Source organism: Pinus tabuliformis, chromosome J (assembly GCF_031772625.1).
Source record: "Pinus tabuliformis cultivar Carrire ecotype Pingquan chromosome J, CPIR1, whole genome shotgun sequence".
Lineage (NCBI taxonomy): Eukaryota > Viridiplantae > Streptophyta > Pinopsida > Pinales > Pinaceae > Pinus > Pinus tabuliformis.
In genome coordinates, this window is record NC_142295.1 from 368,127,636 (window position 1) to 368,152,311 (window position 24,676).

Below are 24,676 nucleotides of genomic sequence, written 5' to 3' on the forward strand. Positions count from 1 at the left end.
ATGCCTGCGCCGGCCCGATTATTTTGAGAGGCTCCGTCAAAGAAGCCACATGGGATATCCTCCTGAATTATGAAATTGTTTTGTTTTGTTCTGGTTTTTTTTTTCTTCAGGGGGAGGCAAAGCATAATAGATGGCTGCGATATTAGAGGCAATGACAGAGGGCGGTGTAATTTGATCTTGGAACAGACTCTTATTTCTCGCGAGCCACACAGCCCAGCAGAAGATAATAGGCAGGTTCCTCATATTCCCTTCCGAGTAAGTATGCCACCACTTCCTCCAGGTTTCGTCCAGCGGCTCATTTCCCCATTGTGCAATTTTTGGAAAATTTAGTTGAATCTTTTATCAAACTCATTGATCGTTTCATTCTCATTTTTGTTTGTGATATTGAGGGAAACCAACGAATAGCTATAGTCTTTCATTTCTCCCCATTTTTCCATAAATATATTTTCCAATTCTTGCATGTTTTTTTATACTATATAAGGGTAAGCTTGTGAACCAATCTAAAACACCATCTTCTAGGGAGAGTGGAAATAATTTCGTGTGTTTGTTGTTGTGTTGCCTTCATGTCGTACAATTCAATTTATAAATGCCCTCTAATGATCTATGGAAAATACAACATTATTTCCTTGGAACGTAGGCAATTTGTCAATAGCCTTCTCAGGTAATCATGAGGATGTCCTTGGAAGTTGGTAAAGTCAAAGGATCTAAAGAGCTCATGACTCCAATCAAACTTTGTGACTTGGGTAGGATCAAAAGGATTTTCTCAGACAAACACCTTATATATTCTATGATAAGTGGTTTTGCGCTGTTTGGGTTCCATATCTTGTTGACTTATCTTCTATAATAATTTTCCAATTCTAGGATCAAACAAATTAGGCATGTTACCCACCAAAATGGGTAACCCCATAGGCGGAAAATTTTCTCCTACATTTGACAGCTAGCCGGACATCCAACCAGATGGTAGCCCTAATATTCACTATTCGATAATCATATGCTATATTCCTCCACCATCTACATCAAACACATACCTCTCACCATCTAGAATTTCCACCTAGATGAAGGTGGGATACTATTCATCACATTTGTTTCTCATCATCACTTGTGGAGTATTTCGACCTCCATAGAGGATTTCGGCCTAGCTATTGTGACTTGTATTGTTGTGGAGATGTGATCTATTGTTGAAATTTTTTCTATTGGGAGACTAGCTCTTGTTCTGGAGACATCACTTTGGGAGAATAAAGGACTTCTTCATGCATATGTTGTAAGTATTCTTGATTGTTGATTATCATTTGAATGGTTATTGCATTGAATGGTTGTTGCTAGGGTTTCTATGTTCTTGTTAATTTGAATATTTTTGCTATGGAATCTAGGCAAATTATTGCATGTTTTAACTAGAGAATGTATGCCATCCCTTGTAGATCTTCATGAAAGCTCTCTTCATGATTTTATCCCCTCATAAAGTGGTAGTTAGGGTTTTTGAAAACTATGGTTTTTCTTTCCCTTACTCCATCCTAAGGTTTGATATTTCCATTAGTAGGTTTCCCTTAGATTCCATCACCCAAGGATTAAGCACTAGCATTCACATAGGTGATCATATATCATTGGAAAACCTTTTAAGCCTATTTCTCTCTTTCTTTAACCTTTTAACCCTTCAAGGCAAACTGTTAGGCTAGGGCATAGGACCAAATTTAAGTAGGAAGAGTGCATTAGCATGTGGTGAATTTAAACACATGGGCTAGCTCTCATTGCATCAAAATCCAGCCTTTTCCATGGTTATTTTTGCCTTTTTAGGGCTGACGTCACAAAACCTATGTAATTTTTCCCTAGGGAAACCCTAACCTAATCCCAGGTTAAAACTTAGGTCTTTTTGAGGGCTTGTTGCTCCAATTGTTGATCAAATCAATCTCTAGCAAGCCTTTTCTTCATCTTATGCACCTTGGTAGGCCTTTATCCTTGCTTATTCATTAAACCCTAGGTCATAAGTGCCCTTGATAGGCCTCTTGAAGTGCATGCCTTTCCTTTTCTTTGTTGGATTAAGCCTTGCCCTTAAGGTGAGTGCCTTTCTTGAGCTTATCCATTTCTCATGTCTAAGCCATAGACTTAGAACACCTATTAGGTGACCAATACTAGGAAGTCTCCCTTGTGGTGAAAGTCCACTAAAGAGTAGGAGGTGGAGTGTTGTGGTGATAGTGGGCTTCCACTTCATTGTTGTCCCTTGGTCTAGTTCTTGTCTTGTGAGCCCTCTCATAAGATCTACTAGATGTTGAGGCAACAAGGCCTTGAGAGGATGTTCTTGTGAAAAACATCTTGGACACAAGTTCACCTTGTGGAGTTGCTATACAAGCTTATATTGTGTTGATTACAATTTAACTTAAGTCTCATCAATGAATGAATCTAAGGTATTCTAAACACAAGGTAATGGACTTTGTCCCTGACAACTGTGCCAAAATGTTACCTCCCAAGTTCTCACTTGGTGCAAAAGCCCCCTAAGAACAAGTTATGAAACCCCAAGAGCAACTTAGGCAAACTACCCACTGTCACCTCAGTGGTCTTGCCTTTCTCATTTTAGGTTAGCAAGGTTCTAGTCTAGGGGGGAATCCCAATGGTCAAACTAAACTTGTATCATTGTAGGGTTTAGAGGGATGGTAGCTTAGTTTTGTTATCCAATTTAAAGTTTGTTTTATGAACTTATTTTCCAAATTTAAACCAAATTTCAACTAGCCTCCTTTAGATTTTCAAACCAGCATCAAATTTAGGCTAAAATCTGTGAAAATTCCACAACCAGAATCCTATTGCAACAACTGGAAATTATTCTCCTAATTGTTATTTTAATTTAACAATTTATTTACTGTTTCCTACAACAAATACTGAATAACTCACACTACAACCTACACAAATGAAACTGTGGAAGAATAAACACTAGAAGAAATTGTACCACACACACATAACATAACACAGTTATTTTTGGACAAATGTCCCCAGAAAAACCCAACTTGGGAAAATCGGTGCAGTTGCTGAGGGTTTTAATATTAAGCAGCAGTGAAATAATCTGAGTACAACTGGATGCCAAAACTGGCAATCTTACAGAGAAATATTGGCAAGAAAAATGTAGTGAGGAGAGTTCCTCACTCCACAGGCAAATTCGTGCTCTGACCTCAGCTCAAACTGAGCCATCCAAATTGGCTTTGCGCAGCAACTGGGTCACACTAGCACAGTCCCTTCTGCACTCAGTCCGAACCAACGTCTCCTCAAGTTGTCTGGTCTGTTGTTGTCTGGGAAAATGTCTCTCCTGGCCTCTGGAACCTCTGTCCAACTTCTGGCACTGAAACTCGTCTTTCCCTAGCATAATCAAAACTACCTCTAGAGGCTACTGCGCTGCTCTACGTCAGCCTCTTTGTGGCTCTTCCGCCTCTCTGCAAATGCACTCACCAGATTTGGAGTCCTTCCTCCGACTTCACTATCTCTACCCCTCTCTCACTGCTTCGATCTCACTGGCTATCTCTCTAGCAACTGACTGCTGCTACTCAGGAAATCGATATTCTCATGAAATCGAACTCCTCAAGTGTATTCTCCAAGTGCCCATCGACTTCTTCTTATAATCCTTTGTTAGGACTCCAACGACCAAGATTAAATCTTAGTTGATGGCTAGGATTAACTTGAAGTCGATCTGTGTGAGTTTCTAGATCACTCATGCCTTGACTTAATTAATTCTAATTAATTAACCATATTCTCTAAGTTTAGACTTAGGGAATATTTAAAAATTGGCTAATAATCTAATTAAGTCATTTCTAGGCGGAATTTCTAGAAACGATTTTTGGGTTTTGGAGATCTCATGTATTCTAGCCTCTCCTCAAAATTTCAAGGGTAGAACACATCCGATGCTACAAAAACTAACAAAATCAACAATTTATTTTAGGGTTTTAACACGAAAATTAAGGATTTTCCTTAAGAAATAACAAGTTGATTTACAATTCTGTTTTCAATTTCAGATTCAAATCACGCCCTTTAAATGTCCTTTTAGAAATAGAAAACTGCAAAAAACGAGAGCCAATATAAGCAAATCGATTCACGTCTAAAGCTAGAAAGTCAACAATTTACTTTTAGAAACAAGAAGCGAACTTCAAGATAGTTATTTGAAGTGTAAATGGTTTGAAATGCTATCTGATCTAATTATTTTCTTTGTCGTAATTTTAGATTGTTTCAAAAATAGAAAAATAGAAAAAAAAATGTAATTTTTTGTGGTTGGTTGGAAGGAATAATTACTGCCATAAATCATTGAGCATATGGGATCAAGTTAGTCTATTTTAGAGGGTTATTCTTATGAGAGATTAGGGGCTTGTTGATAGCCAATGACATGCAACAACAACCTTAATTTGGTAACCCAGATCACAAATTTGTAAAGGGTCCATGAAAGATCCACCTTCAAGATAACACTAAGGGTAGCCATTGCCTAAATATTCTAACAAATGCAATTACTCTTTCAATATGAAAGCGTTAATTTTTCTCTTTAAAGAAGATGAAGCAAAGAGAGTTAAGGAGTAATTGTATCACACATAACCTCTTCTAATGTAGAATATTTTTCTCCTCTATGGCCCTTGAGTTTCAGTATCCTAAAATTTGTAACATTGGCTCCAATAAGCACCAGGATTCAAGAACAATTTATACTACTTTAGCAAAGAGACTTCACCATTACATAAAAGCCTAAACAAGCTAAAACAAATTGTTCCAACAGCTTGAGAGCACTTTCAACCAATGTTATCAGAACCGGACCGGAACCAATTCCAGTCCGACTATTTTTGGCCCAAAACCGGTTCGAACCAGGCCTCCAAACCAGAATAGGTCGGTTCGGTACCGAACCGACCGGTTCATGACTAGTTCCGTGCAGAAAAAATTTGCCTTTTTTTTTTTTATTTCTTAGTTGGTTGGCCCACTTCTTACTCTCCCCTAGGCTAGCCTAATATTCAAGCCTATGGCCCTCAGCGTAATAATCAAGCCTATGGCCCTAGTATTGCTATGCAATTCATGGTAATGTTAAATTCTTAAAGTAAAAGGACATTTTCCTTAAATTTTCATTTTCATCCTTTTAAATTTTTAACATTACCATGAAATGACTTAGGATGTTGAGAGTGGTTCCAACCTTATTGGATTTCATATGGAGAAAGTAGAATCGTAGATTTCACTCAAAATCTAGCAGACTTAACAATTTTTCAGGATTTCAGGATTAGGGGGGATTGCAACGTTTCCATTGGATTTTGTCATGTATGAGGGTATGGAACTAGTATTTAATAAAGAACACCAAGCCCTCTATGTACTTTGATGTTAGTGGCATTGGTTGTTGAACTCCTCTATCACGACTCTACTAAAAATGTACCCATCACTCAAACAAAATCTTGATATGACATGCTACATTTTTTCTATCTTATTTTAATTCCTAAATGGTTATATTGATGGCGAAGACCCCAATATAGGCAATGATTTTGATGATATGTAGGCATTTATTGTAGCATGATTTGTTTTAGATGCTAGAGGCCATCTAGAGCCTAGTTGTTGATGTATTTTTGGTTCATAGATGGATTGCATTCGATGCTATTTTAGTTATGTGCACCCTTACATGCTATGTAAATGAGAACTTTTGCATATTTGTGTATAAATGGTTTGGATTCATATGGATGCACATGAATATATAAGTTTTTCTTTAAAATATGAATATTTTATGTGTTTTTGGTAAACCTTTTTTTCCGGTTTTTTACCGGTTTGGGTCTGGTTCCGACCGGTTCCCGGTCCACAAGGTTTTTCGGTTCGATCACTGATTCGGTTCTGATAACATTGCTTTCAACAATGATTACAACGGAGGAGCTTCTTATTTATGGATCTATAACCCAACAACTCCATCAATAAAATAGCATTAGATCCATAACTAACCTTATATCTATGATCAAAATAATAGTATTCTCCAACTAACTTGAGAGGACAATATCAACAATAATTTTATATGGTGAATTAATGCCACATGTACATCAACAATAGAATAGATGGCTCAACAAAGTGGACACCCTCTTGAAAATAGCATAATAGATGTAGTTAGAGCATAATCTATCCCTTGTAGGGAGTTGACTCATCAACATGCAACAATATATCTTCAAAATGCTCTAACAACCTCCAAATTTGTGGATCTATGGCATAGAAGGAGGGTCGTTCCCTCAAAATGCCCAAAGATGCCTCAACCAACCACGCCTATGAGGTGAATTCCAAGAAAGGAGGATTTCTCCCTCGAAGTGCTCCAAAAAGGTCCATATACAATGCCATGAGTGAAATGAGATTTTAGGGGCGAATGTTCACCCTTTGGCAAAATTAAGGGGTTTTAAATTTTTAGTGGGTGAATATTTTGTATCATAGTACATTTTTACAAATCACCTCAAATAGCCCACCTTATTTTAAGGGAGCGGGTAAGAAAGGTAAATTTAGCCCTTGAAATTAGGAGTTACAACCTTCCATTCTCCCATTTTCAAGAATAGGTTTTATTTAAGTGAATCCTATGCGCCAAAGGCCCAAATACCATATTTATAAAAGAGGTATGGTAAATTAATAAAAATATAAATAAATGAGAGGTATGGTAAATAAATAAAACACTTTTTATATTTACTCCATAAGTCACCTTATATACATGCAAGGGTGTAAACAAATAAAAATATAAGTAAAGTGGAGATATGGTAAATAAATAAAACGTCTTTTTATACTTACTCAAAAGGTATGGTAAATAAATAAAAATATAAATAAATTAGACGCATGGTAAATAAATAAAACCTCTTTTTATATTTAGTCCATAACCCTCGTTCTATTTATGAAGGCTCAAGAAAGAGGTTTTATTTAAGTGAATCCTATGGGCCAAATACCATACTTGTAAAAAAGATATGGTAAATTAATAAAAATATAAATAAACGAGAGGTATGGTAAACAAATAAAACATGTTTTTATATTCACTCCATAAGTCACCTTATATTTACGAACACTCAAAAAATGCATTATATTTAGGTGAAACCTATGGGCAAAAAACTATGGGAAAAATACCATGGACTAGATTGTTATTAATACCATGCAAAAAAACATTATTAACCCTAATATTAGTATTAATAAAAATAAAATTGGCACATGGTGTTGACCCATGGTATTCACCTGGAATGTAGCCTATTTAAATGGGGGAATTAAACCAGCATAGATCCATCTTTACTCTGGATCTACTAACCCCCGAGAGGTATCAAATATCATGATATGCAAACTAGCATAGAGTGAAAAAATATTTGATCCGATCAAGAGTAAAAATGGATGTTGTAATTTAATGTATGTTAAACATTTTAGCTTGTTTAAAAAAAAAAAAAAAATCAACTATTATTTTTATTAATTTTAAGCTCCAGGTTTATCATAACCCATGCTATTGACCAATGGTAATACCATGGTATTCATGTGAGCATAGACTATTTAAAGGGGAAATTCTATCATCTTAGATCCATCTTAATTCTGGGTCTACCAAGTGCTCAGAGGGATAAATAGATTTCATCTCCCTGAGAGTGGTAGATGTGGAGTTAAGATGGATATAGGTTGGTTTTTATGATAATGAAGATATTAAATAGACTTAGGAAATTATATTGTAAAAACATCTTAAGGTGAATGGTAAAAACATAGGCATTGGACAAGTATATTTGTAAAACAAGAACATACTTGTGTATTGGCAGGGTGGTTACGAGGTCCCTAGAAGTGATGAATTTGAATTTTTCTTGGTTTTATATATAGTATTAGGTTTTTTCTCATGTTTTTTGTGAATGGCACGGGTGAATTTTATCCTACACCCACTAGGTCATCGATATGTAATTTCGGTAATTTTGATTTCAGCATATTTTAAAGAAATGCAATGATTTCATTTGTGTATTCAATAAACACAAGATTTTATAATTGAGTAAAATATTCGCCATGCTTGGTGAGAGATTCGCCAAAAAATTATATATACATATCATATTATTGATAAAATTGCCTTCCATTTTTCCTATATACCATGGACATTTGCCCATTTATTATACATGTAAATTTAGGGGGGGTTCTTAAAATTTTCCCTGATGAGGAGGCACGTGTGGCCCCAGTGCATGTGCCCACAGTCCAAGAAGAAAGTCACCCCCCAAAAAGATGATAGAGGTCCCACACGTGTGGCTCAAATGGTGTGGATGACCTTGTCACAAAGCCCAATGCAAAGGTCACAATGTGCTAGGCATAGTCATGATTCCCAATGCAAGTACACAACTCCCAATGAAGATATGCAATGCTCTAGGCAAATACATAGTTCCCAATGTAGGGGTGCTACTTCATAATGATGAGCCATACCTTGATATATGTGTCACTAGGTGGTGAAACTTTAAGTGACATCCTTTAACTTCTTAATGATTCATTTAATTTTTATCGTTTCCTAAGTTTAACCATGGTGCAGACATCATTAACCTATATTACACATGACAACTCCTAAGACGAGAAGCATTTCCTAGGAATCTAAGCTAGGGATATGTGATGTTAGGGAGAAGGGTATTGTCATGTGTTGACCCTAATTACCACATCGGATGATGTAGAAGTCTTCCCTTTCGAGATTTCAACAGCTAGGGGTTATGATTTTCATTCCATGTGTGCCTTTAGGGAGGGAGTGCTTACTAGCATTGAGTTACCATTCCTGAGCCTCTTTTTGTTACTACCCCTTCTTTGTCTTTTTCTTTATTTGCTTCATCCATTTCTTTAGATTTCACATTCCTTAAGCATGGGACTTCACGAAATTGGATTTTTATTGGTGTCATGATTCAAGTTTTACAATTTGACTTTTTTCTTTTGGCTGCATCAATCTCTAGCTTTTTAGCTCTTTTGACTTTATTTAGGCTTTTCAGACATGGGATTTCTTTGCTTTGGATCTTGCTATATGACTCATGATAAGACAACCATGAGAGGGTAAATGATGAGTGTGTATGAAAATGATGGGAAGATGACTAGGTGTATAAGATGGTTAGGGAAAATGACATGCTACACCCACCTAGTTCTCTAGTAGTACAACTTGAATAAAAAGGTGACAACACTTATCTAAAGGAAAATTATGTCTCGTCATCGTGCATCTAAGCAAAAGACAAGAGAGTTATGATTCATTATCAGATTACACCAATGTTCACCATGGTTGTGGCTGATACATGAAGCAATATTATCATACATGAGCAAGAATAGAAGATATGACAGTATTCACTACATCAAGCATTATCATAAGATCGCAACAACTGAAACAATGGGGCACTCTCATACATGTGTGCAAAATCATCATGTACCATCTGCATGTCAAAATCAACTCAACCATGCACAAAATTGCTATTGACAAGCTGATATACATCATGAAACCAACCGGGCAGGTCCACACTGTGAAATAGAACATGTAGCCAAAATTCTGTGAAAGATATTATCACCCATGTGCTTTGAATGACCAACCTGAAGTGCCACTTCACATCAGTTGTGAACTAGAGCATCATGCCACTGGAAGAGTGGTGCTCATACTGGAAGTCCAATATGTAATCACGATCTCCTCATGCCATGTGAGGGGGCAACATTATGATCCATTGAAAACCAGTGTAGGCATTTGTTGAGAAGTTTCGAAAAACCTTGACATGCATTGTGCGTTTGTTCAGGGGCAGGTCAGAATTGATACCCCTGAAATGGAAGGGCACTTTGAGGAGTTTTTAATCCTGCAGTTGCATGTCTGACCCAGGGTTTTGACGGGTCAAATGGTTCAAGGTGAGGAGTTCGTAACCTAACTACATTAACTTTTGTTATATTGTTATAGGACAGATAATGATATACTTTGCATTATTTGACATAATTGTATGGGTGAGTAATGTTAATAAATTAAAAGGAAAATTATTAATAATTTCATATGAAAACATGTTAAAGATTTATTTTATCAGAACATTAAAAAAATTAAGCTAATCAAAACTAACCCTTTTGATTTACCATACCATGCGAAGTATTATTTTTATACATGTTTAATATGTAATTGATTTAACTCACATAAGAGTACAGTCCGTTGTTGTGCTTGTAGGCCCGATTGTTTTCCTTTTTAAATAGCTCTCTCTATCTCTCTTAATTGCATTAAGATTCATTTCATGGCCATGTATTGAGGAGATCCCTTTGGCTTTGGCTTTCACGTTTGTTTACTTGTGGTTTTGTTTGTATCCAGTTTCACCATGGTGTATGTCCCCAATTTTATTATTGCTATATTCTTCATGTTCTTAATATATTGACATAGCTTAATGGCAGGTACATGCATATGAAAGAATGAACAGAGTGTACAACTATAGTTTAAACCCATGTGCACCAGTATATATCACAGTTGGTGATGGTGGGAACATCGAGGCAATTGATACAGATTTTGCAGATGACCCAGGTAAGTGCCCTGGGCCTGGTGACAATCAACCTGAATATGGAGGTGTCTGCCACATCAACTTCACCTCCGGCCCTGCCAAAGGAAATTTCTGTTGGGACAAACAACCAGAATGGAGTGCATTCCGAGAGAGCACCTTTGGACATGGCATTCTAGAGGTTTCATCTTCTAACTTGGTCATGTAATAAATATTTATGTATCTTATTGAAAGGTTTGATCATGAGCAAGTGGTCATGTCATTATGTTTCTTGCAGGTATTAAATTCTACTGATGCCTTGTGGACATGGCACCGAAATCAGGATGCTTACACAGATAATGCCGTTGGGGATCAAATGTGCATTGTGAGACAGCCTGAAATTTGTCACTTCAAAAAGCGTAATCAGACCATTAATAGTCCACTTTCAAGCATCAATGCTAACTGTAACACACGCGTATTGTATGTATTTTTTATGTGGAGAAATGAATTTTAATCTCGTTAAAGGCATATTACTGCTATTATTATTCTCAATGATGCATATTATTTAGGAAATAAATAATATGCAAACAAGAGAAGGATCTCCATTTAGCAGTCAATGTATTATGACGATGATACAGAATAAAATATGTATGAAATGAAATTCATGATAATCCCTCAGGGAGGTTGTGCTACAATATGTACTCTACTTTACCAGAATTTCGAAAGAAATAAAGGCAAAATAAAAATAAAATAGAGGTTTAGGAAAAGAATTTAGGAGTACACTCGAGATTTTCACATTTATTACTTTGTAATCCTCTAGTTTATGATCATCACGATTCATCAATACTGACCTTACTATTTAATTTTGAACCTTTTTTTAATTTAATTTTGATTTTTTTTAATTGCTTTCTATATATATATAGGTTGACCAGCCCCAATGTTAGATGGAAGTATATATAGGTTGACCAGCCCCAATGTTAGATGGAAGAATAGGTAAACAACGCAACACATAATAGACAGATTTAGACAGATTTATCATGGAGAAATTCAATGTGGAAAAACTCTTGCATGAAAATGGCTTGCTTGGCTCTTTATTGAATTCAAGACAATTGATTTACAAAGGTGTTCCTGAAGCCTTCTTCTCTGTCCAAATGACACAAATGCTACAGAGTGAATCCGTTCTTTGCTTTAATACAACTCTTATACCTTTTCTTTCTGGGCTGCATCAACAACCTTCATTGATTCTATTCTCTTGAAATTCTTTCTCCTTGTTTTTCTTTGATCTAGCTTCTCCTATACCCCAATGAGCAATATATCCAAGAATGAATGTCAAACTCATCGAACAAATTTTCTGGATTAGGTCTTTCTTGTATTTATATATCTCTCAAGAAATGCCAATTGTCGATGATAAATTGTTTCCCAAGTCGGTAACTATCGAGCTTGTTTAAGCTTCCCATGCGTTCATTCATGGAGGTGGTAATTGCTAGGCAATGTGGTGTACATGTGGTTCCTTGTGATTGGTGGGTTCCCATGATTTTTCACGGCTAGTTGTTCCATTGGGCTCGCCACCATTCCATAGTTGATCACAGTATAACTTTAAGGCACATCATTGAAAAAGGGTGGGAGAGAAAGGAAGAATGCTTTTGTTGATTTCAAAAAAGCCTTTGACATGGTCCCTAGGGATAAGCTTTGGAACTAAATGGAGGAACTTGGGGTTCCTAGGCATCCTAAAGCAGTTGTGCATAGGCTGTATGAAGAGGTGAAAGTCAAAATCAGAACTCAACATGGATCTCCGAAAGTTTTAGGAGTGATATTGGGGTCAAGCAAGGCTTCCTATTGTCTCCTATTCTTTTTGGTTTATATATTACCAAAACTTGAAGAGTGGTTAAAATCGCAAGGGGGTGATGGTGTCCATTTAAGCGAGTTTGTTATAAGGCTTCTTTTGTATGCGGACAACCTTATTCTGATTGTTAAATTTGCTCTTCGTTTGCAAGAGCGCTTACTTTCCCTTAGGCATTTTTGTTGAAGGGTGGGAATACAAGTCAATATTAGCAAGACGAAAGTGGTGGTTTTCTCTAACAAAAGAAAACATAAATAGCATAAGTTCTACTTTGAAAGAAACACTCTTGAAGAAGTTGCAGATTACAAATACCTTAGAATTGATTTCAACAAAAATCTAAGTTAGGAATGCCATAGAAAGAAAATAAGTTTCAGGGTTGGAAAGCATTTTATGCTTTTCAGAATAGGTGTAAAGAGGTAGAGTTGTGGGATTGGAAGACCACTCAAACTCTTTTTGGGCTTTTAGTGATTCTGATGATTCTCTGCGGTTGCAAACTGTTCGAATTTCTAAGTTTAACCCGTTAGAAATTCTTCCTGTGTTATCTATTTTATTTCTTCCTACTTGTTCAATTACTTAACAAGTTATTTACCATGTAAATATTGAAAATAAATACAAGCACAGTGTCAACACATACAGATCAGCAACTGAAAGTAAAAAAACACGCAAGTGACATCGTTGTTTTTGGACTAATGCTCTCGGAAAAACCCAATGCGAGAAAACTGATGCAGTGATTCAGAGGGTTTTATTATTAGTTAGTTTCAGAATACACCCTGGGTGCCAGAATTGCCTCACCCAATAGAGAATGCCCTCGGCAGTAGTACCTCTCAGTCAAAGACAAATATTCTGGTTAAATCATCGGATGAATGATCCCACAACAACAATGCATATTCTTCTGCTCTGCGTCACTCTGATAGGGACTGCATCACCCTATCCAACTTTCCAGCTCCCAGTCCGTCCCACGAAAAATCTCCCAACGCTGCCTCTAGGCTCTGCGTCAGCCTCTCTAGCCCAACGTCACCCTCTCTGGTCCAACGTCAGCCTCTCTAGGCTCTGTGTCAGCCTCTGGAGCCTCTGTATCTCACACGTTGGCCCTTCTCTGGTTCTGCCCAACTCCTGCCTGCCTCTGCATGGCCTCTAACGCTGATCCTTCCAGTACTAACTCTACCTCTCTGTTATGTATTTAGTGCCCCTCAGTTGCAACTTTGTTCACTCACTCAATTTCCTCAGCAAACCCTGCCCCAAAAAATCAAGTTGTTGATCTCTCTTGGTGTGTTCTCGAACTGACCCTCTAGCCTCTTATACTTTTCTCATTGGTCCATCAACCATCGAGATTAAATCTCTAATCAACTGCTAAGATTAGATTTGGCTTGATCCATGACTTTTGGACCATTCTAACCCAGTTTTATATTAATACTCATTAATATTTTATTTTTCCTAAGTGTAGACTTAGGAACTCCATTAAAAATATTAATTATTTTAATATATCCCAAACCAATTAGTGTTTTCTCAAACCATTTCTAGGTCTTGGAGATCTCATGTGCTTTATCCTCTCCACCAATTTTTGTGGCTAGAGCACATCCGATGCTACCCCAAATCAACACTCCCTCTTAGCGAGGACTGTGCTCTAGTAATACTCCTCACTAAGTATCACAGTGATCATCCAACATTGGTCCCTGTGTTGATGCTAGGTCTCCCCGCCCAACATCATCTGCATTGTTGTATCTTGTACTACTACCCATGGCCCTACCACTACCACTGCTGCATTTGTATGGCAGCTCCCTTTGCATCTGTGCTGCTACCCATGGCCCCACCACTACCACTGCTGCATCTGCACTACATCCCCTCTTATCATGTTGCATCGTGCTACCCATAGCACTGCCACTGCTAACTGCTGCACTGCAACTCAGTTACTGAGAAGTAAGTAACTGATCCTCCCAACTCTTACATCTCCATCAGGCTAGAAACACTCCCGATGCTGAAGCTCCCTCTGTCGCTGACAAGTGCTGCCTCTACTGACCTCTCCATTACTCCAACAACTCCATGCATCTCGCATTATTGCCTCATGCTGTCCAGGAAGTCCTGCATTGTAGCTCTCTCTATCGCTCTGCCTGCATCCGTTTCTACCGAAATCCGCCAGTCCTGCTACTTCTCTTTGAGGCTCCTGTAGCAAGGTATAATCGAAGAGGTTGGATACCTCAAGGATCCTACCCCTCATTGCCTGTAGTCTGTCTGACTATAGCTCGATGTCTCCCAACTTCTTCTCAAGTGGCACATGAGCACTCATGGCACAATTGTCATCCTCCTCAACTTCTTTCTTCACCCTTGCTGGCATTGCCTTGGTCTCAAAAGCCTCTCCCTTACCCTTCTTCCTTGGACACTGGTTCATAAAATGACCCAGTTCCCCACAATGGAAGCACTTGACCTTGGAGAGTTCCTTTTTCTTACGCTTCTCCTGCTTTCCCGCAGATGCTAGAGCCACATCCTCTTCTTCCTCTTTGATCCTGACCCCTTTACCGCTACTCCCCACCTTGGTCAACCTTCTTATCTCTTCTTGACGAAGAGCCGCCCACAGTTCTTCCCAATCTAGAAGCTTCAACCTGCCCAGTATGCTCTAGACAAATACTTCCCAATCCTTGAAGACTGCGTTCAGTGCAGTCCTCACCAACATCTCCTCATCTGGCATGGCCCCTATGAAAGTCAGTTGGTCCTGGATCTCCTTCAATTGACCAAGGAATACATCTATCTGCTCTCCCTTCTGCATATGGTATGACCTCAACTGATTTTCAAGTAACATCTTCCTCTACACGGAAGTATGCTGGTACAATTTCTTCAGGGCCTTCCATCCAACCTATCCTGATCTCTTAGTCCATTCACAACCATTATGCTATTCTTCTTTCGACTCCTCTAAGTCTCTCAACTTCCCGCCTAGAAGTCCTTTGTTTGACTCCTGCTGAGTCTTTCAACTTCCCGTATGGAAGTTCTTAGTTCGACTCCCTTTGAGTCTCGATTTCCCTTCTGGAACTCCCTCTACCAACGTCAAGTTGCCCCACTCTAATCGTCTATGCAACTGCACTACTGATCCAGATCCCTTGGCTAGAAATATGCCTCGGTAGCAACTCCCTCCACCTTGGTCTTGCCCTGTTAGGTACTATTCGCAACACAGTACCCCACCAACTTCACTCTGCAACCTACCCATAACCTCGTATGCCATAGCAACTAGAGGATTGAGCCGCTTGGCTCTGTGCAATCTCGGAACCGACAAAATTTGCACCTCCTGGCCACAACGTTAATCCTTCCTGGTTGAGAAAGATGATCAGGCACTGCGTAGGTCAGGTTTGCTCCTCTCTGCCACTGCATTGATCCTCCTCCTGGCTCGAACTGATGACGCAAGCACTCTGCGTCACCCCTTCCTTGCTGCTTTCTTCTAGGAATGACTTCTGTCACTCGGGACAGTTGTTTTCTGCTGCTACTGCTCTACTTGGCTGATGCCTTCAGTTATGCTGTGATCTGCAACCACGCTCTGATATCATGTTGGAATTTCTAAGTTTAACCTGTTAGAAATTCTTTCTGTGCTATATGATTTATTTCTTCCTACTTGTTCAATTACTTAACAAGTTATTTATCATGTAAATACTGAAAATAAATATAAGCACAATATCAACACATAGAAATAAACAACTGAAAGTAAACAAGCACACAAGTGACACCGTTGTTTTTGGACTAATGTCCCCAGAAAAACCGAATTCGGGAAAACCGGTGTAGTTATTCAGAGGGTTTTATTATTATGTAGTTTTAGGATATAACCCGGGTGCCAGAATTGGCTCACCCAACAGAGAATGGCCTCGGCAGTAGTACCTCTCAGTCAGAGACAGATATTCCAGCTAAATTGCTGGATGAACAATCCCACAGTGACAGTGAAGCTTCTATTGCTTTGCGTCACTCTGATAGGGACTGCGTCACCCTATCTAGCTTTCCATCTCCTAGTATGTCCCACGAAAAATCTCCTAGCACTGCCTCTAGGCTCTGCGTCAGCCTCTATGGTCTAGCATCAGCCTCTTTGGGCTCTACGTCTCACACGCTGGCCCTTCTCTGGCTCTGCGCAGCTCCTGGCTGCCTCTACGTGGCCTCTGGCTGCCTCTGTGTGGCCTCTAGCTAGCTCTGCATCAACCTCTCATGACCTCTACCCTGATCCTCCCGGTACTAACTCTGCCTCTCTGCTATGTATGCACCGCCCCTCAGCTGCAACTCTAGCCACTCACTCAATTTCCTCAGCAAACCCTACCCCAGAAAATCGAGTTCTTGATCTCTCTTGGTGTGTTCTCGAACTGACCCTCAAGCCTCCTCTTATACTTTTCTCGTTGGCCCATCAACAATGAGGATTAAATCTCTAATCAACAGCTAATATTAGATTTGGCTTGATCCATGACTTTTGGACCATTCTAACCTAGTTTTATATTAATACTCATTAATATTTTATTTTTCCTAAGTTTAGACTTAGGAACTCCATTAAAAATATTAATTATTTTAATATCTCCAAAACCAGTTAGAGTTTGCCCAAACCATTTATGGGTCTTGGAGATATCATGTGCTTTAGCCTCTCCACCAATTTTCGTGGCTAGATCACATCCGACGTTAACCCAAATCAACACGAACTGTGGGCCAAAAGTACATCTAATGTACAATGGAAGCAAATGGAGAAAATTCAAAAGTTCTTAATTATAAGCAAGTTTGAAATTAAAAGTTCAGTTCCTTATGATATCTTGCTAAGTGAAATGGGGGCTACTCCTATTAAAGCAATTGCTATGGTGCGACTCATAAGATAGTTTAAAAATATTGAGCAAATGGAAGAGGGCAGATGGCTTGAGGTTGTCTTCAATGACATAATGTGCAAATGAAAGAAGGCTTGGATGCAGCAAAATAATAAATTGTTTAGTGAAAAGGTATTTATTTGAACATGTGTCCCACAAATAGTAAAGAGATAAAGTTTTTGTTATGGGTAAGTTCCACAAGCGTACTTGGAATAAAAAGCTAGGGAGAAAGAGAAAGTACTATATTGAAGAGTTTAATCCCACTCATAATCATCATAAAAAAGTGTATATAGGGGCCAATATTTCGTGGAGAGCCAAAATTCTTATTGCTCAGTTAAGGACTAATTTTCATCAACTCCATTGTGAAATAGGGCGCTGGAAAAGACCAAAAGAAGTTTGGGAAAAAAGAGTGTATTTTTTTCATTTCCGTAAAAGTGGAAACAAAAAGCATTTCATTTTAGAATGTGAGGCCTTCAAAGACAAGGAAAATTATGTAAATATTCTGAGAGCTAGCTCTTGGGATAATTTACTCAACGAGGTGATTGTTGAGAAGCTGAGAGCGCTCATTGTGAGGTTACATAAAAAAAGGGATGAATGCAGAAATCAAATGTTGACGCAGTCTGTCCCATAGGCTATCTTTAGACTTGTGGACGTTAAAAATAATTTCTTTCTTTTTTCTTTCGATGACTTTTGGAGTTCTCATGCCACTTGTCATGATAACATTGGATTTTGGGAGGCTATCTTGGCTTTAAGGATATCCTTTTTTCTTGGACCTAAATGATGTGTAGGTTGTACAATCTTCTGCTACATTAGACAGTGGTGAATTAGGGAGGAATCCATAAATTTTCTTTCATACCATTTTTACTTATGTAATTTTCCTCGAGTCCAGACTGAGACAACCACTGTTGACCTGTGTGAGTAGCCCAAACCTTTTGCAACATTGTGTCTTCTAGTTCTTTGAGAGTTTTGGATGCAAAGTCTTCCACTAATGGTAACACTTGCCCTTTCCTTCTTTATCCAACGTGGAAGGCTAAAACAATTGCATGTTCTTTACGTTAATGACCAAATCCATTGTCATATGGTAGATTTCGTCTGAATGCATTATTATTGACCTATTCAATGATCTTGAATGGTCCATGTTTTAAGGCTTCATTTTCGTGCGGTGGCTATTTATTGAAATAGAGTATACTTTATCCCCAACAAAAAAAATTGTGATATGTTCTATGTTGTTTATTTACATAGATTATAATTTATCCCCAACAACAAAAAAATTGTGATATGTTTCATGTTGTTTATGTCCAAGTTTGTACTTTTCTTGACTTTGCTTTTGTTGTCCCTACATTTTAAGATGAATCATTCTAATTTTATTAATGAATTTATGCATTTTATGTGAACCCATATGCATTTCATGGTTAGTTTTCTTCTACTTCCCACAAAAAAAGCATAAAAAGGTGATGATGGCAAATAACCAAAACAAACTTCAAAGAGGCGGTTTTTTGGGTGAAAGAATATGTTGTCATATTATAAGAGTGTTATATTTATATCCACTATTAACCCCAAGACATTGGATTTCTAATCATATTCTGAAAACCATTGCACTAAAGCTCTATTATCAACCTCAATCCATGCATTAATCTAGGGATGGATTGTAGTGGATTTCCTTAACTTCTCCATTCTTTGCCATAACATTGTCAAAATTTTGCTCAAAAATATTACATCTTGATTAGACACAATTAAATGTGTGAATCCAAAATGTGCCCATACATTTGAAAAATACAATTCAACCATTTCATGTCTCTTTATGGTCTTCTTACAAGGAATTAGCACACACAATTTGTGGAAGTAATCAATAACCACAAATAAGCAATCATGGGTTCTCCTCGTCATGAGTAAGTCTTTAACATAATCCATGGAGATACTCTCCCATGGTTCAATAGGTATTGGTAATGGTATACAAAGACCAGGTTTCCTATTGCTAGCTTTACTAGTGTTACAAAGAACACAAATATACTTGGAAGCTTGTTCTTGCATTTTAGGCCAACACACATATCTTTGTGAATTCACCTATGTTTTCATTGTCAAATTGTCCAAAACGCATCGGCTAAAAATTTCTCTTATGTGATTTCTACCAAAAGACTTTGCTTAATTATTGAAGTATGAGCTTTTCTTATGCATTGAGTTATTCTATCTTGTGGATTGCACAAGTTGCCAAACTTGTAAAGTAGCCCATCTGGGAGATGATACATTTTTTCTTTTTGTTTCAGTGGTTGATACACACCTCTAAAATCGACATCATTCACATATTCTTCCCCAATAAATTCATGGGTGCATGGTACAAGCTTCAATATTGTTCCCACATTGGAAATCCTTTGTATGGGTGATTTTTGGGTATGTGTTACATTCCTTGCACAATTAGCCCCATGCATGATTCATATGACTAGATGCAGTGGGAACAAAAAAAAATTATTGGGAAGCTTTTTGCATCTTCTTTTGGTACATGATTCTAGGTTTTGGTAGTTTTTGTGACACATGGATTTTTATCCTATGGTTTTCCAATTCCGGTTAAGGAATTAAGGTTGTAAATTTTGTAGTGATTAGTGATCTATGTGAATCATTGTGTTCTCTCCTAATAGTGAATGCTTCCACTTGACATTTTGTACTAGGGAATAGAGTTCTTGATCATTAGTGGGATACTTTAGTGTTGCTTTGTGAAATAACTTGAAGTGGTAATACACAGGGTTCCTCCTTCGTAAGTACAGTCATTGTGGCATTCCCAAACATTGTGAATTAGATATTGCTAGGATTAGTGCTTGATGGGCCTTTCTGTTTAGTTTTTCGAGAAACCTCTATTGACTTTTCCCCATTGTTTTTCTCTCCTTTTTTGTGTGTTTTTCTATTACAACATGAAGTGGTGTGCTAAGGTAAATCCATAAAGATGTTACTAATTTTCTTTTTGTTTGGGAAAAAAATGTTGATTTTATTGATTTTTCAATTTCTGACTATTATAGCTTATATCTACATTTTGAATTTTCATTTGTAGTATAAGATGATTTGTAGTAAATTTTATTAGTTTCATCTTCATTGACATTTAAGAAGTCAAATTGATGTTTTTGATTGTTTTTCCTTTAAAAATTCAGGGGTGCATGATCTATGAATTTTTTTGTCTTCTTTGATTTCAATATTAATTATCAAATTTGGGAAACGTTATACTAAATAATTTGCATAGATTGTTGTAGTGTTCTATTACTTTTTCCTAAAAAAATTTATGATAAAAATATATATTTTTAAAATTTCAAGATCGGGAAAAAAAAAAAATTTGTAGTGTAATGTTTGCACTTTTATGTGGACTCTAGTTTTTCCTTCAATTCTAATTAAATATAAGAATATGAAACTATCCCTTTAAAGAGGATGATACGAGGTTGTGTAAATTGGTTTTTCCACATTTTTTCACTGTGTTTCTACAAGATATTAAAGGGGAGGAAAGTAGATTCAATGTCAAATCTAATGGTGTCATTTCCAACTGCATATATGCAAGATTTTACAAAGTCTCCATTTTATGCCATTAGAGAATTGTTACTGCAAAATCTATTACTTTAGTACGAAGCCCCATTAAGTAATCTAGATTGAGAGAAAAAATGAGACTAATTACCATTGTCACTTTAATAACTACTCCTCAGTGTCTTGTGGTTGGATACAAACACCACAAGGGAGGCTTTCCTAGTAGATCTTAGGGATGAAATAATCCAAATGGTTTTAGGTTAAATACCTCCTAAGAGTTCTACCACAAAATTCATCCAAGGACACATGTTCAATGATTAGGGTTTTGGGTGATTTAACGTATGAATTCAAGAGAGAAATTTCAAAGATATTGTAATTTTCCTAATTAGGAAAAATAGTGATATACAAAACAAAATTATACACGCAAACACAAAATTCAGAAAAGTAAGTGAACACCCATGAAATCTCCAAAATCACCATCCATCTCAACCATTTTATTAAATACTTGGAGCAATAATACAATGGCATGGAAGGAGTGCACCTAGGATTTCCTCAATATCAAGCTTGAAAATACCCAGGTGAGGAAATACAATGCCCAGATGAGAGAGTGGGCTGCTCCAAATATGTCCTGCACTACCTTGGAAAACTACATTGTCTACTGGAAAGATATTGTTGAAAGGCCCACCTTTGGTGCTCAAAAAATTCTACAAAATTCACCCCAGACTGCTCTCAAATAACCCACCAAAATTTAGAAAGGGTTTGTCCTAGTTCTGACCTCCAAAAATTAGCCCCAATTACCACGTCCTCATCAACTGGCTGGAAAATATGGCCTGGTCTGCAATCCCTCTGTAACAACCCTCCAATCACTCCAAAAATGTTGAGTTTCACCTCCCAAATGATCTCCTCAATTCTCCTGGCAAAATACAACTCCCAAGCTCTTCCCCCAATCTCCCACGTGTGCCCACAAAGTGATTCGTACGCAGGTCCTGAGTGAATAAATTTCGTTCTGCCTCAATGCAACAATATTCGGCCCCCAAACTCCTCAACTAGCTTGTCTTTCCCCTGGAGCAACTATACAAAATTTCTCTCGGAAAATGCCTCCCAAAAGATAGTTGAAATGAGTGGTACGTGTTCCCCTTTTGCGTCCTCTTGGAGTACGAAGTTGACTGAGAGAAAGGTTGTACAGTGTACCCTAAGCTCCTCCAATCTCCCCTACAAATTGGTACAATCTTACCTCCCTAGGGTGGCACTCAGTCCACCAAAAGAAGGGTGAGCTCTCCCCTTGGAAAGCTCTGCTCTGAACAACATTGTGACCCGGCTAAGCAACTCGAGCAACAAGAGAAATGTGTGATTGACAAAGACCCCCAATAGCTACTAGGCCCCTTCTATTTATGATTTTTGAGCTGCCTTCCCATGTGGGCCACTCAAACAAGCATTTTTACCTCCTACCTTAGCAAATCGAAATTCCCTCTAAGGAAATGCATACTTCATGTGGGTGTGGCCCCAGCATCCCACAAACAAAAAGTTTTTCGGCCTCCATCTCCTAAGTCTTAGGCAAAATTTTCGTGGGTCCCATAACAAAAAAAATTGCCAAATTTGTGAAAGTAAATTCATGGAAATTATTCTAGGAAGGGATATTACAATCCTCCCCTCCCAAATGTTACTTGTCCCCAAGCAATTGCAGTGTTGGATGCTGAAGTATGTGCTCACCCTCCCAAGTGGCATCCTCATCCGATAAATTTTTCTAGCGTACCAAATACTCCCTGATGGTTCTTCTCCTAACTTCCTTTCTCTAGTCTCCAAAATGGCCTCCGACTCTAAAACAAGATGCCCCTCATCATCTAGTGGAGGTAACTCTGTAGCTATTGTCACCTGCTATCCCAACACCTTTTTTAGGCATGAGACATGAAATGTATTGTGGATCTTGCTTCCTGGTGGAAGCTCCAGCTCATAGGCCACCTCTCCAACTCTCCTAATCACCCAGTATGGCCCATAAAAGCGGGGTTGTAGCTTCGCAACCCCCTTCTGTTTTAGTGTGGACTGTTTATATGGCTGTAGTCGTAGGAAGACTAAGTCCCCCTCCTCAAACTACCTCTCGATCATGTGCTTGTTTGCATACATTTTTTGTTGATTATGGGTTGTTAGCATGTTGTCCTTGAGAGCCTTGAGGATGTCTTAGCTCTCTTGGATCCATTCGCCTTTGGGGGCCGAATACCTCCAAAAAAAAATTCAGCAAAAGACAAAGCATCATAACCATACAAAGCATGGAAAGGCGACATACCAATGGACATGTGGTGGGAGGTGTTGTAGCAATACTCACAAAAATATAACCACCAGATCCACGACCTTTGTTGTCCCGTCACATAGTTCCATAGGCATCCCTCTAACCATTTGTTGACCCTATTAGTTTGGTCGTCTGTCTGTGGGTGGTAACTGGTGCTTAGGGGTGAGCTTAGTGCCCACTAATTGGAAAATCTCTTGCCAGAATGATCCCATGAAGCAGTTGTCCCTGTCACTGACTGTGGTCTTGGGGAGACCATGCAAACTAAAGACCTCTCTGAAAAACAACTATGCTACCTGTGAAGAAGAAGACAGGGTTGAGACAGTGAAGAAGTGTGCTTATTTTGTCAAACGGTCCACCACCACGTATATACAATATTTGCCCTACACCATAGGAAGGCCTGTGATAAAATCCATAGTGATAATTTAGCATTTCCCCTAAGGAATGGGAAGTGGTTGCAACAACCTGGCCGGATGGGTCAACTCTCCCTTGTTCCTCTGACAAGCCTCACACTCCTACACATACCGCAACACTTCTCCCTTGAGGCCTTTCCATGTGAAGCGCTCTCTGACCATCATGTATGTCTTCTGAAACCATTGGTGTCCCAACAATGGAGAGTCATGGGCTGTGTGGAGAATCTTCTCCCTCAAATGTGAACCCAACACCAATAATATACGTCCTTTGTAGTATATGACATTAGCCATCACCCTATAATGCTCATCAACATGTGCACCCTCTAAAATCTCACACTCCAGTCGATATTTGGAGTACACCAACAACTATGCCTTCGAATCATGATAGATGCTCATGAGGGAAAGTGTCGCAAGCCTCCTAGATAATGCATCTTCTACCACATTGTGTTTTCCCTTGACACACTCAATATAAAAATCATAGGCCTGGACATTTTTGACCCACCTCTACTGCCTGTCATTAATGCCCTGTTGCCCCATAAACTGGCGAAGACTATTGTGGTTAGTCTTCACTCTAAATCTATTGCCCACTAGATACTGTCAGAATTTGTCCAACACATTCATAATGGCCAACATCTCCTTGTTGTAAATAGAATACGACCTCTCATGTGGAAGGAGCTTTTGGCTCTCAAAAATGATGGGGTGGCCATCCTGTGATAATACTGCACAAACTCCCTCACTTGATGTATTGTACTCCAAGGTGAAGGGTTAAGTGAAATATGGGAGTGCTAATACTGGACATCTTCTCATCACCTCCTTGATGCGCTCAAATGTTGAATAAGCTCTATCTGTGCATGCAAAAGTCCCCTTCTTGGTCAAATCTATAAGGGGAGTTGACAATTGTGAGAAGCCCTTCATGAACTTCCTGTAATAGGTGCATATACCCACAAAACCCCTCAACGCAGTCACATTCTGAGGAACTGGCCAATCCTGGATGGCCCTGATCTTCTCCTCATGCACCCTCACTGCATCCTCCCCAATAATATGCCCCAAATACAACATCTCTATCAACCCAAAATCGCACTTGGACAATTTGGCATAGAATTGTTGCGCCTCTAAAATGCGTAACACCACCTCCAAGTCTTGTAAGTGCTCCTCCCAAGTCCTATTGTAAATCAGAATGTCATTGAAGAATACCAATACAAACTTCCACAACTACCCGCGGAACACATGGTTCATGCAGGACTGGAAGGTGGCAGGTGCATTGGTCAGCCCGAAGGGCATAACCAAGAAACCAAAATTCCCATAGTGGCATTTGAAGGCCGTCTTGGGGATGTCCTGATCCCTCACTCTAATCTGGTGGTACCCCGAATGAAATTCTATCTTAGAGAAGTTACTTGGCTCCTCTAAGCTCATCCATCAGCTCATTAATGGAT

General features: G+C 38.5%; 1 protein-coding gene across 1 annotated transcript in view; it reads left to right on the plus strand.

Moving 5' to 3' along the window:
* LOC149227269 (purple acid phosphatase 15-like) overlaps positions 1–11,080 on the plus strand; it is a 31,645-nt gene extending 20,565 nt beyond the window's left edge. Inside the window, exons 3-4 of the mRNA XM_089375471.1 lie at positions 10,324–10,605; positions 10,702–11,080. Coding sequence (XP_089231597.1) covers positions 10,324–10,605; positions 10,702–10,917 — 498 coding nt within the window. The 3' untranslated portion in view covers positions 10,918–11,080. The remainder of the gene's footprint in view (positions 1–10,323; positions 10,606–10,701) is intronic.
* The last annotated feature ends 13,596 nt before the right edge of the window (positions 11,081–24,676 follow it).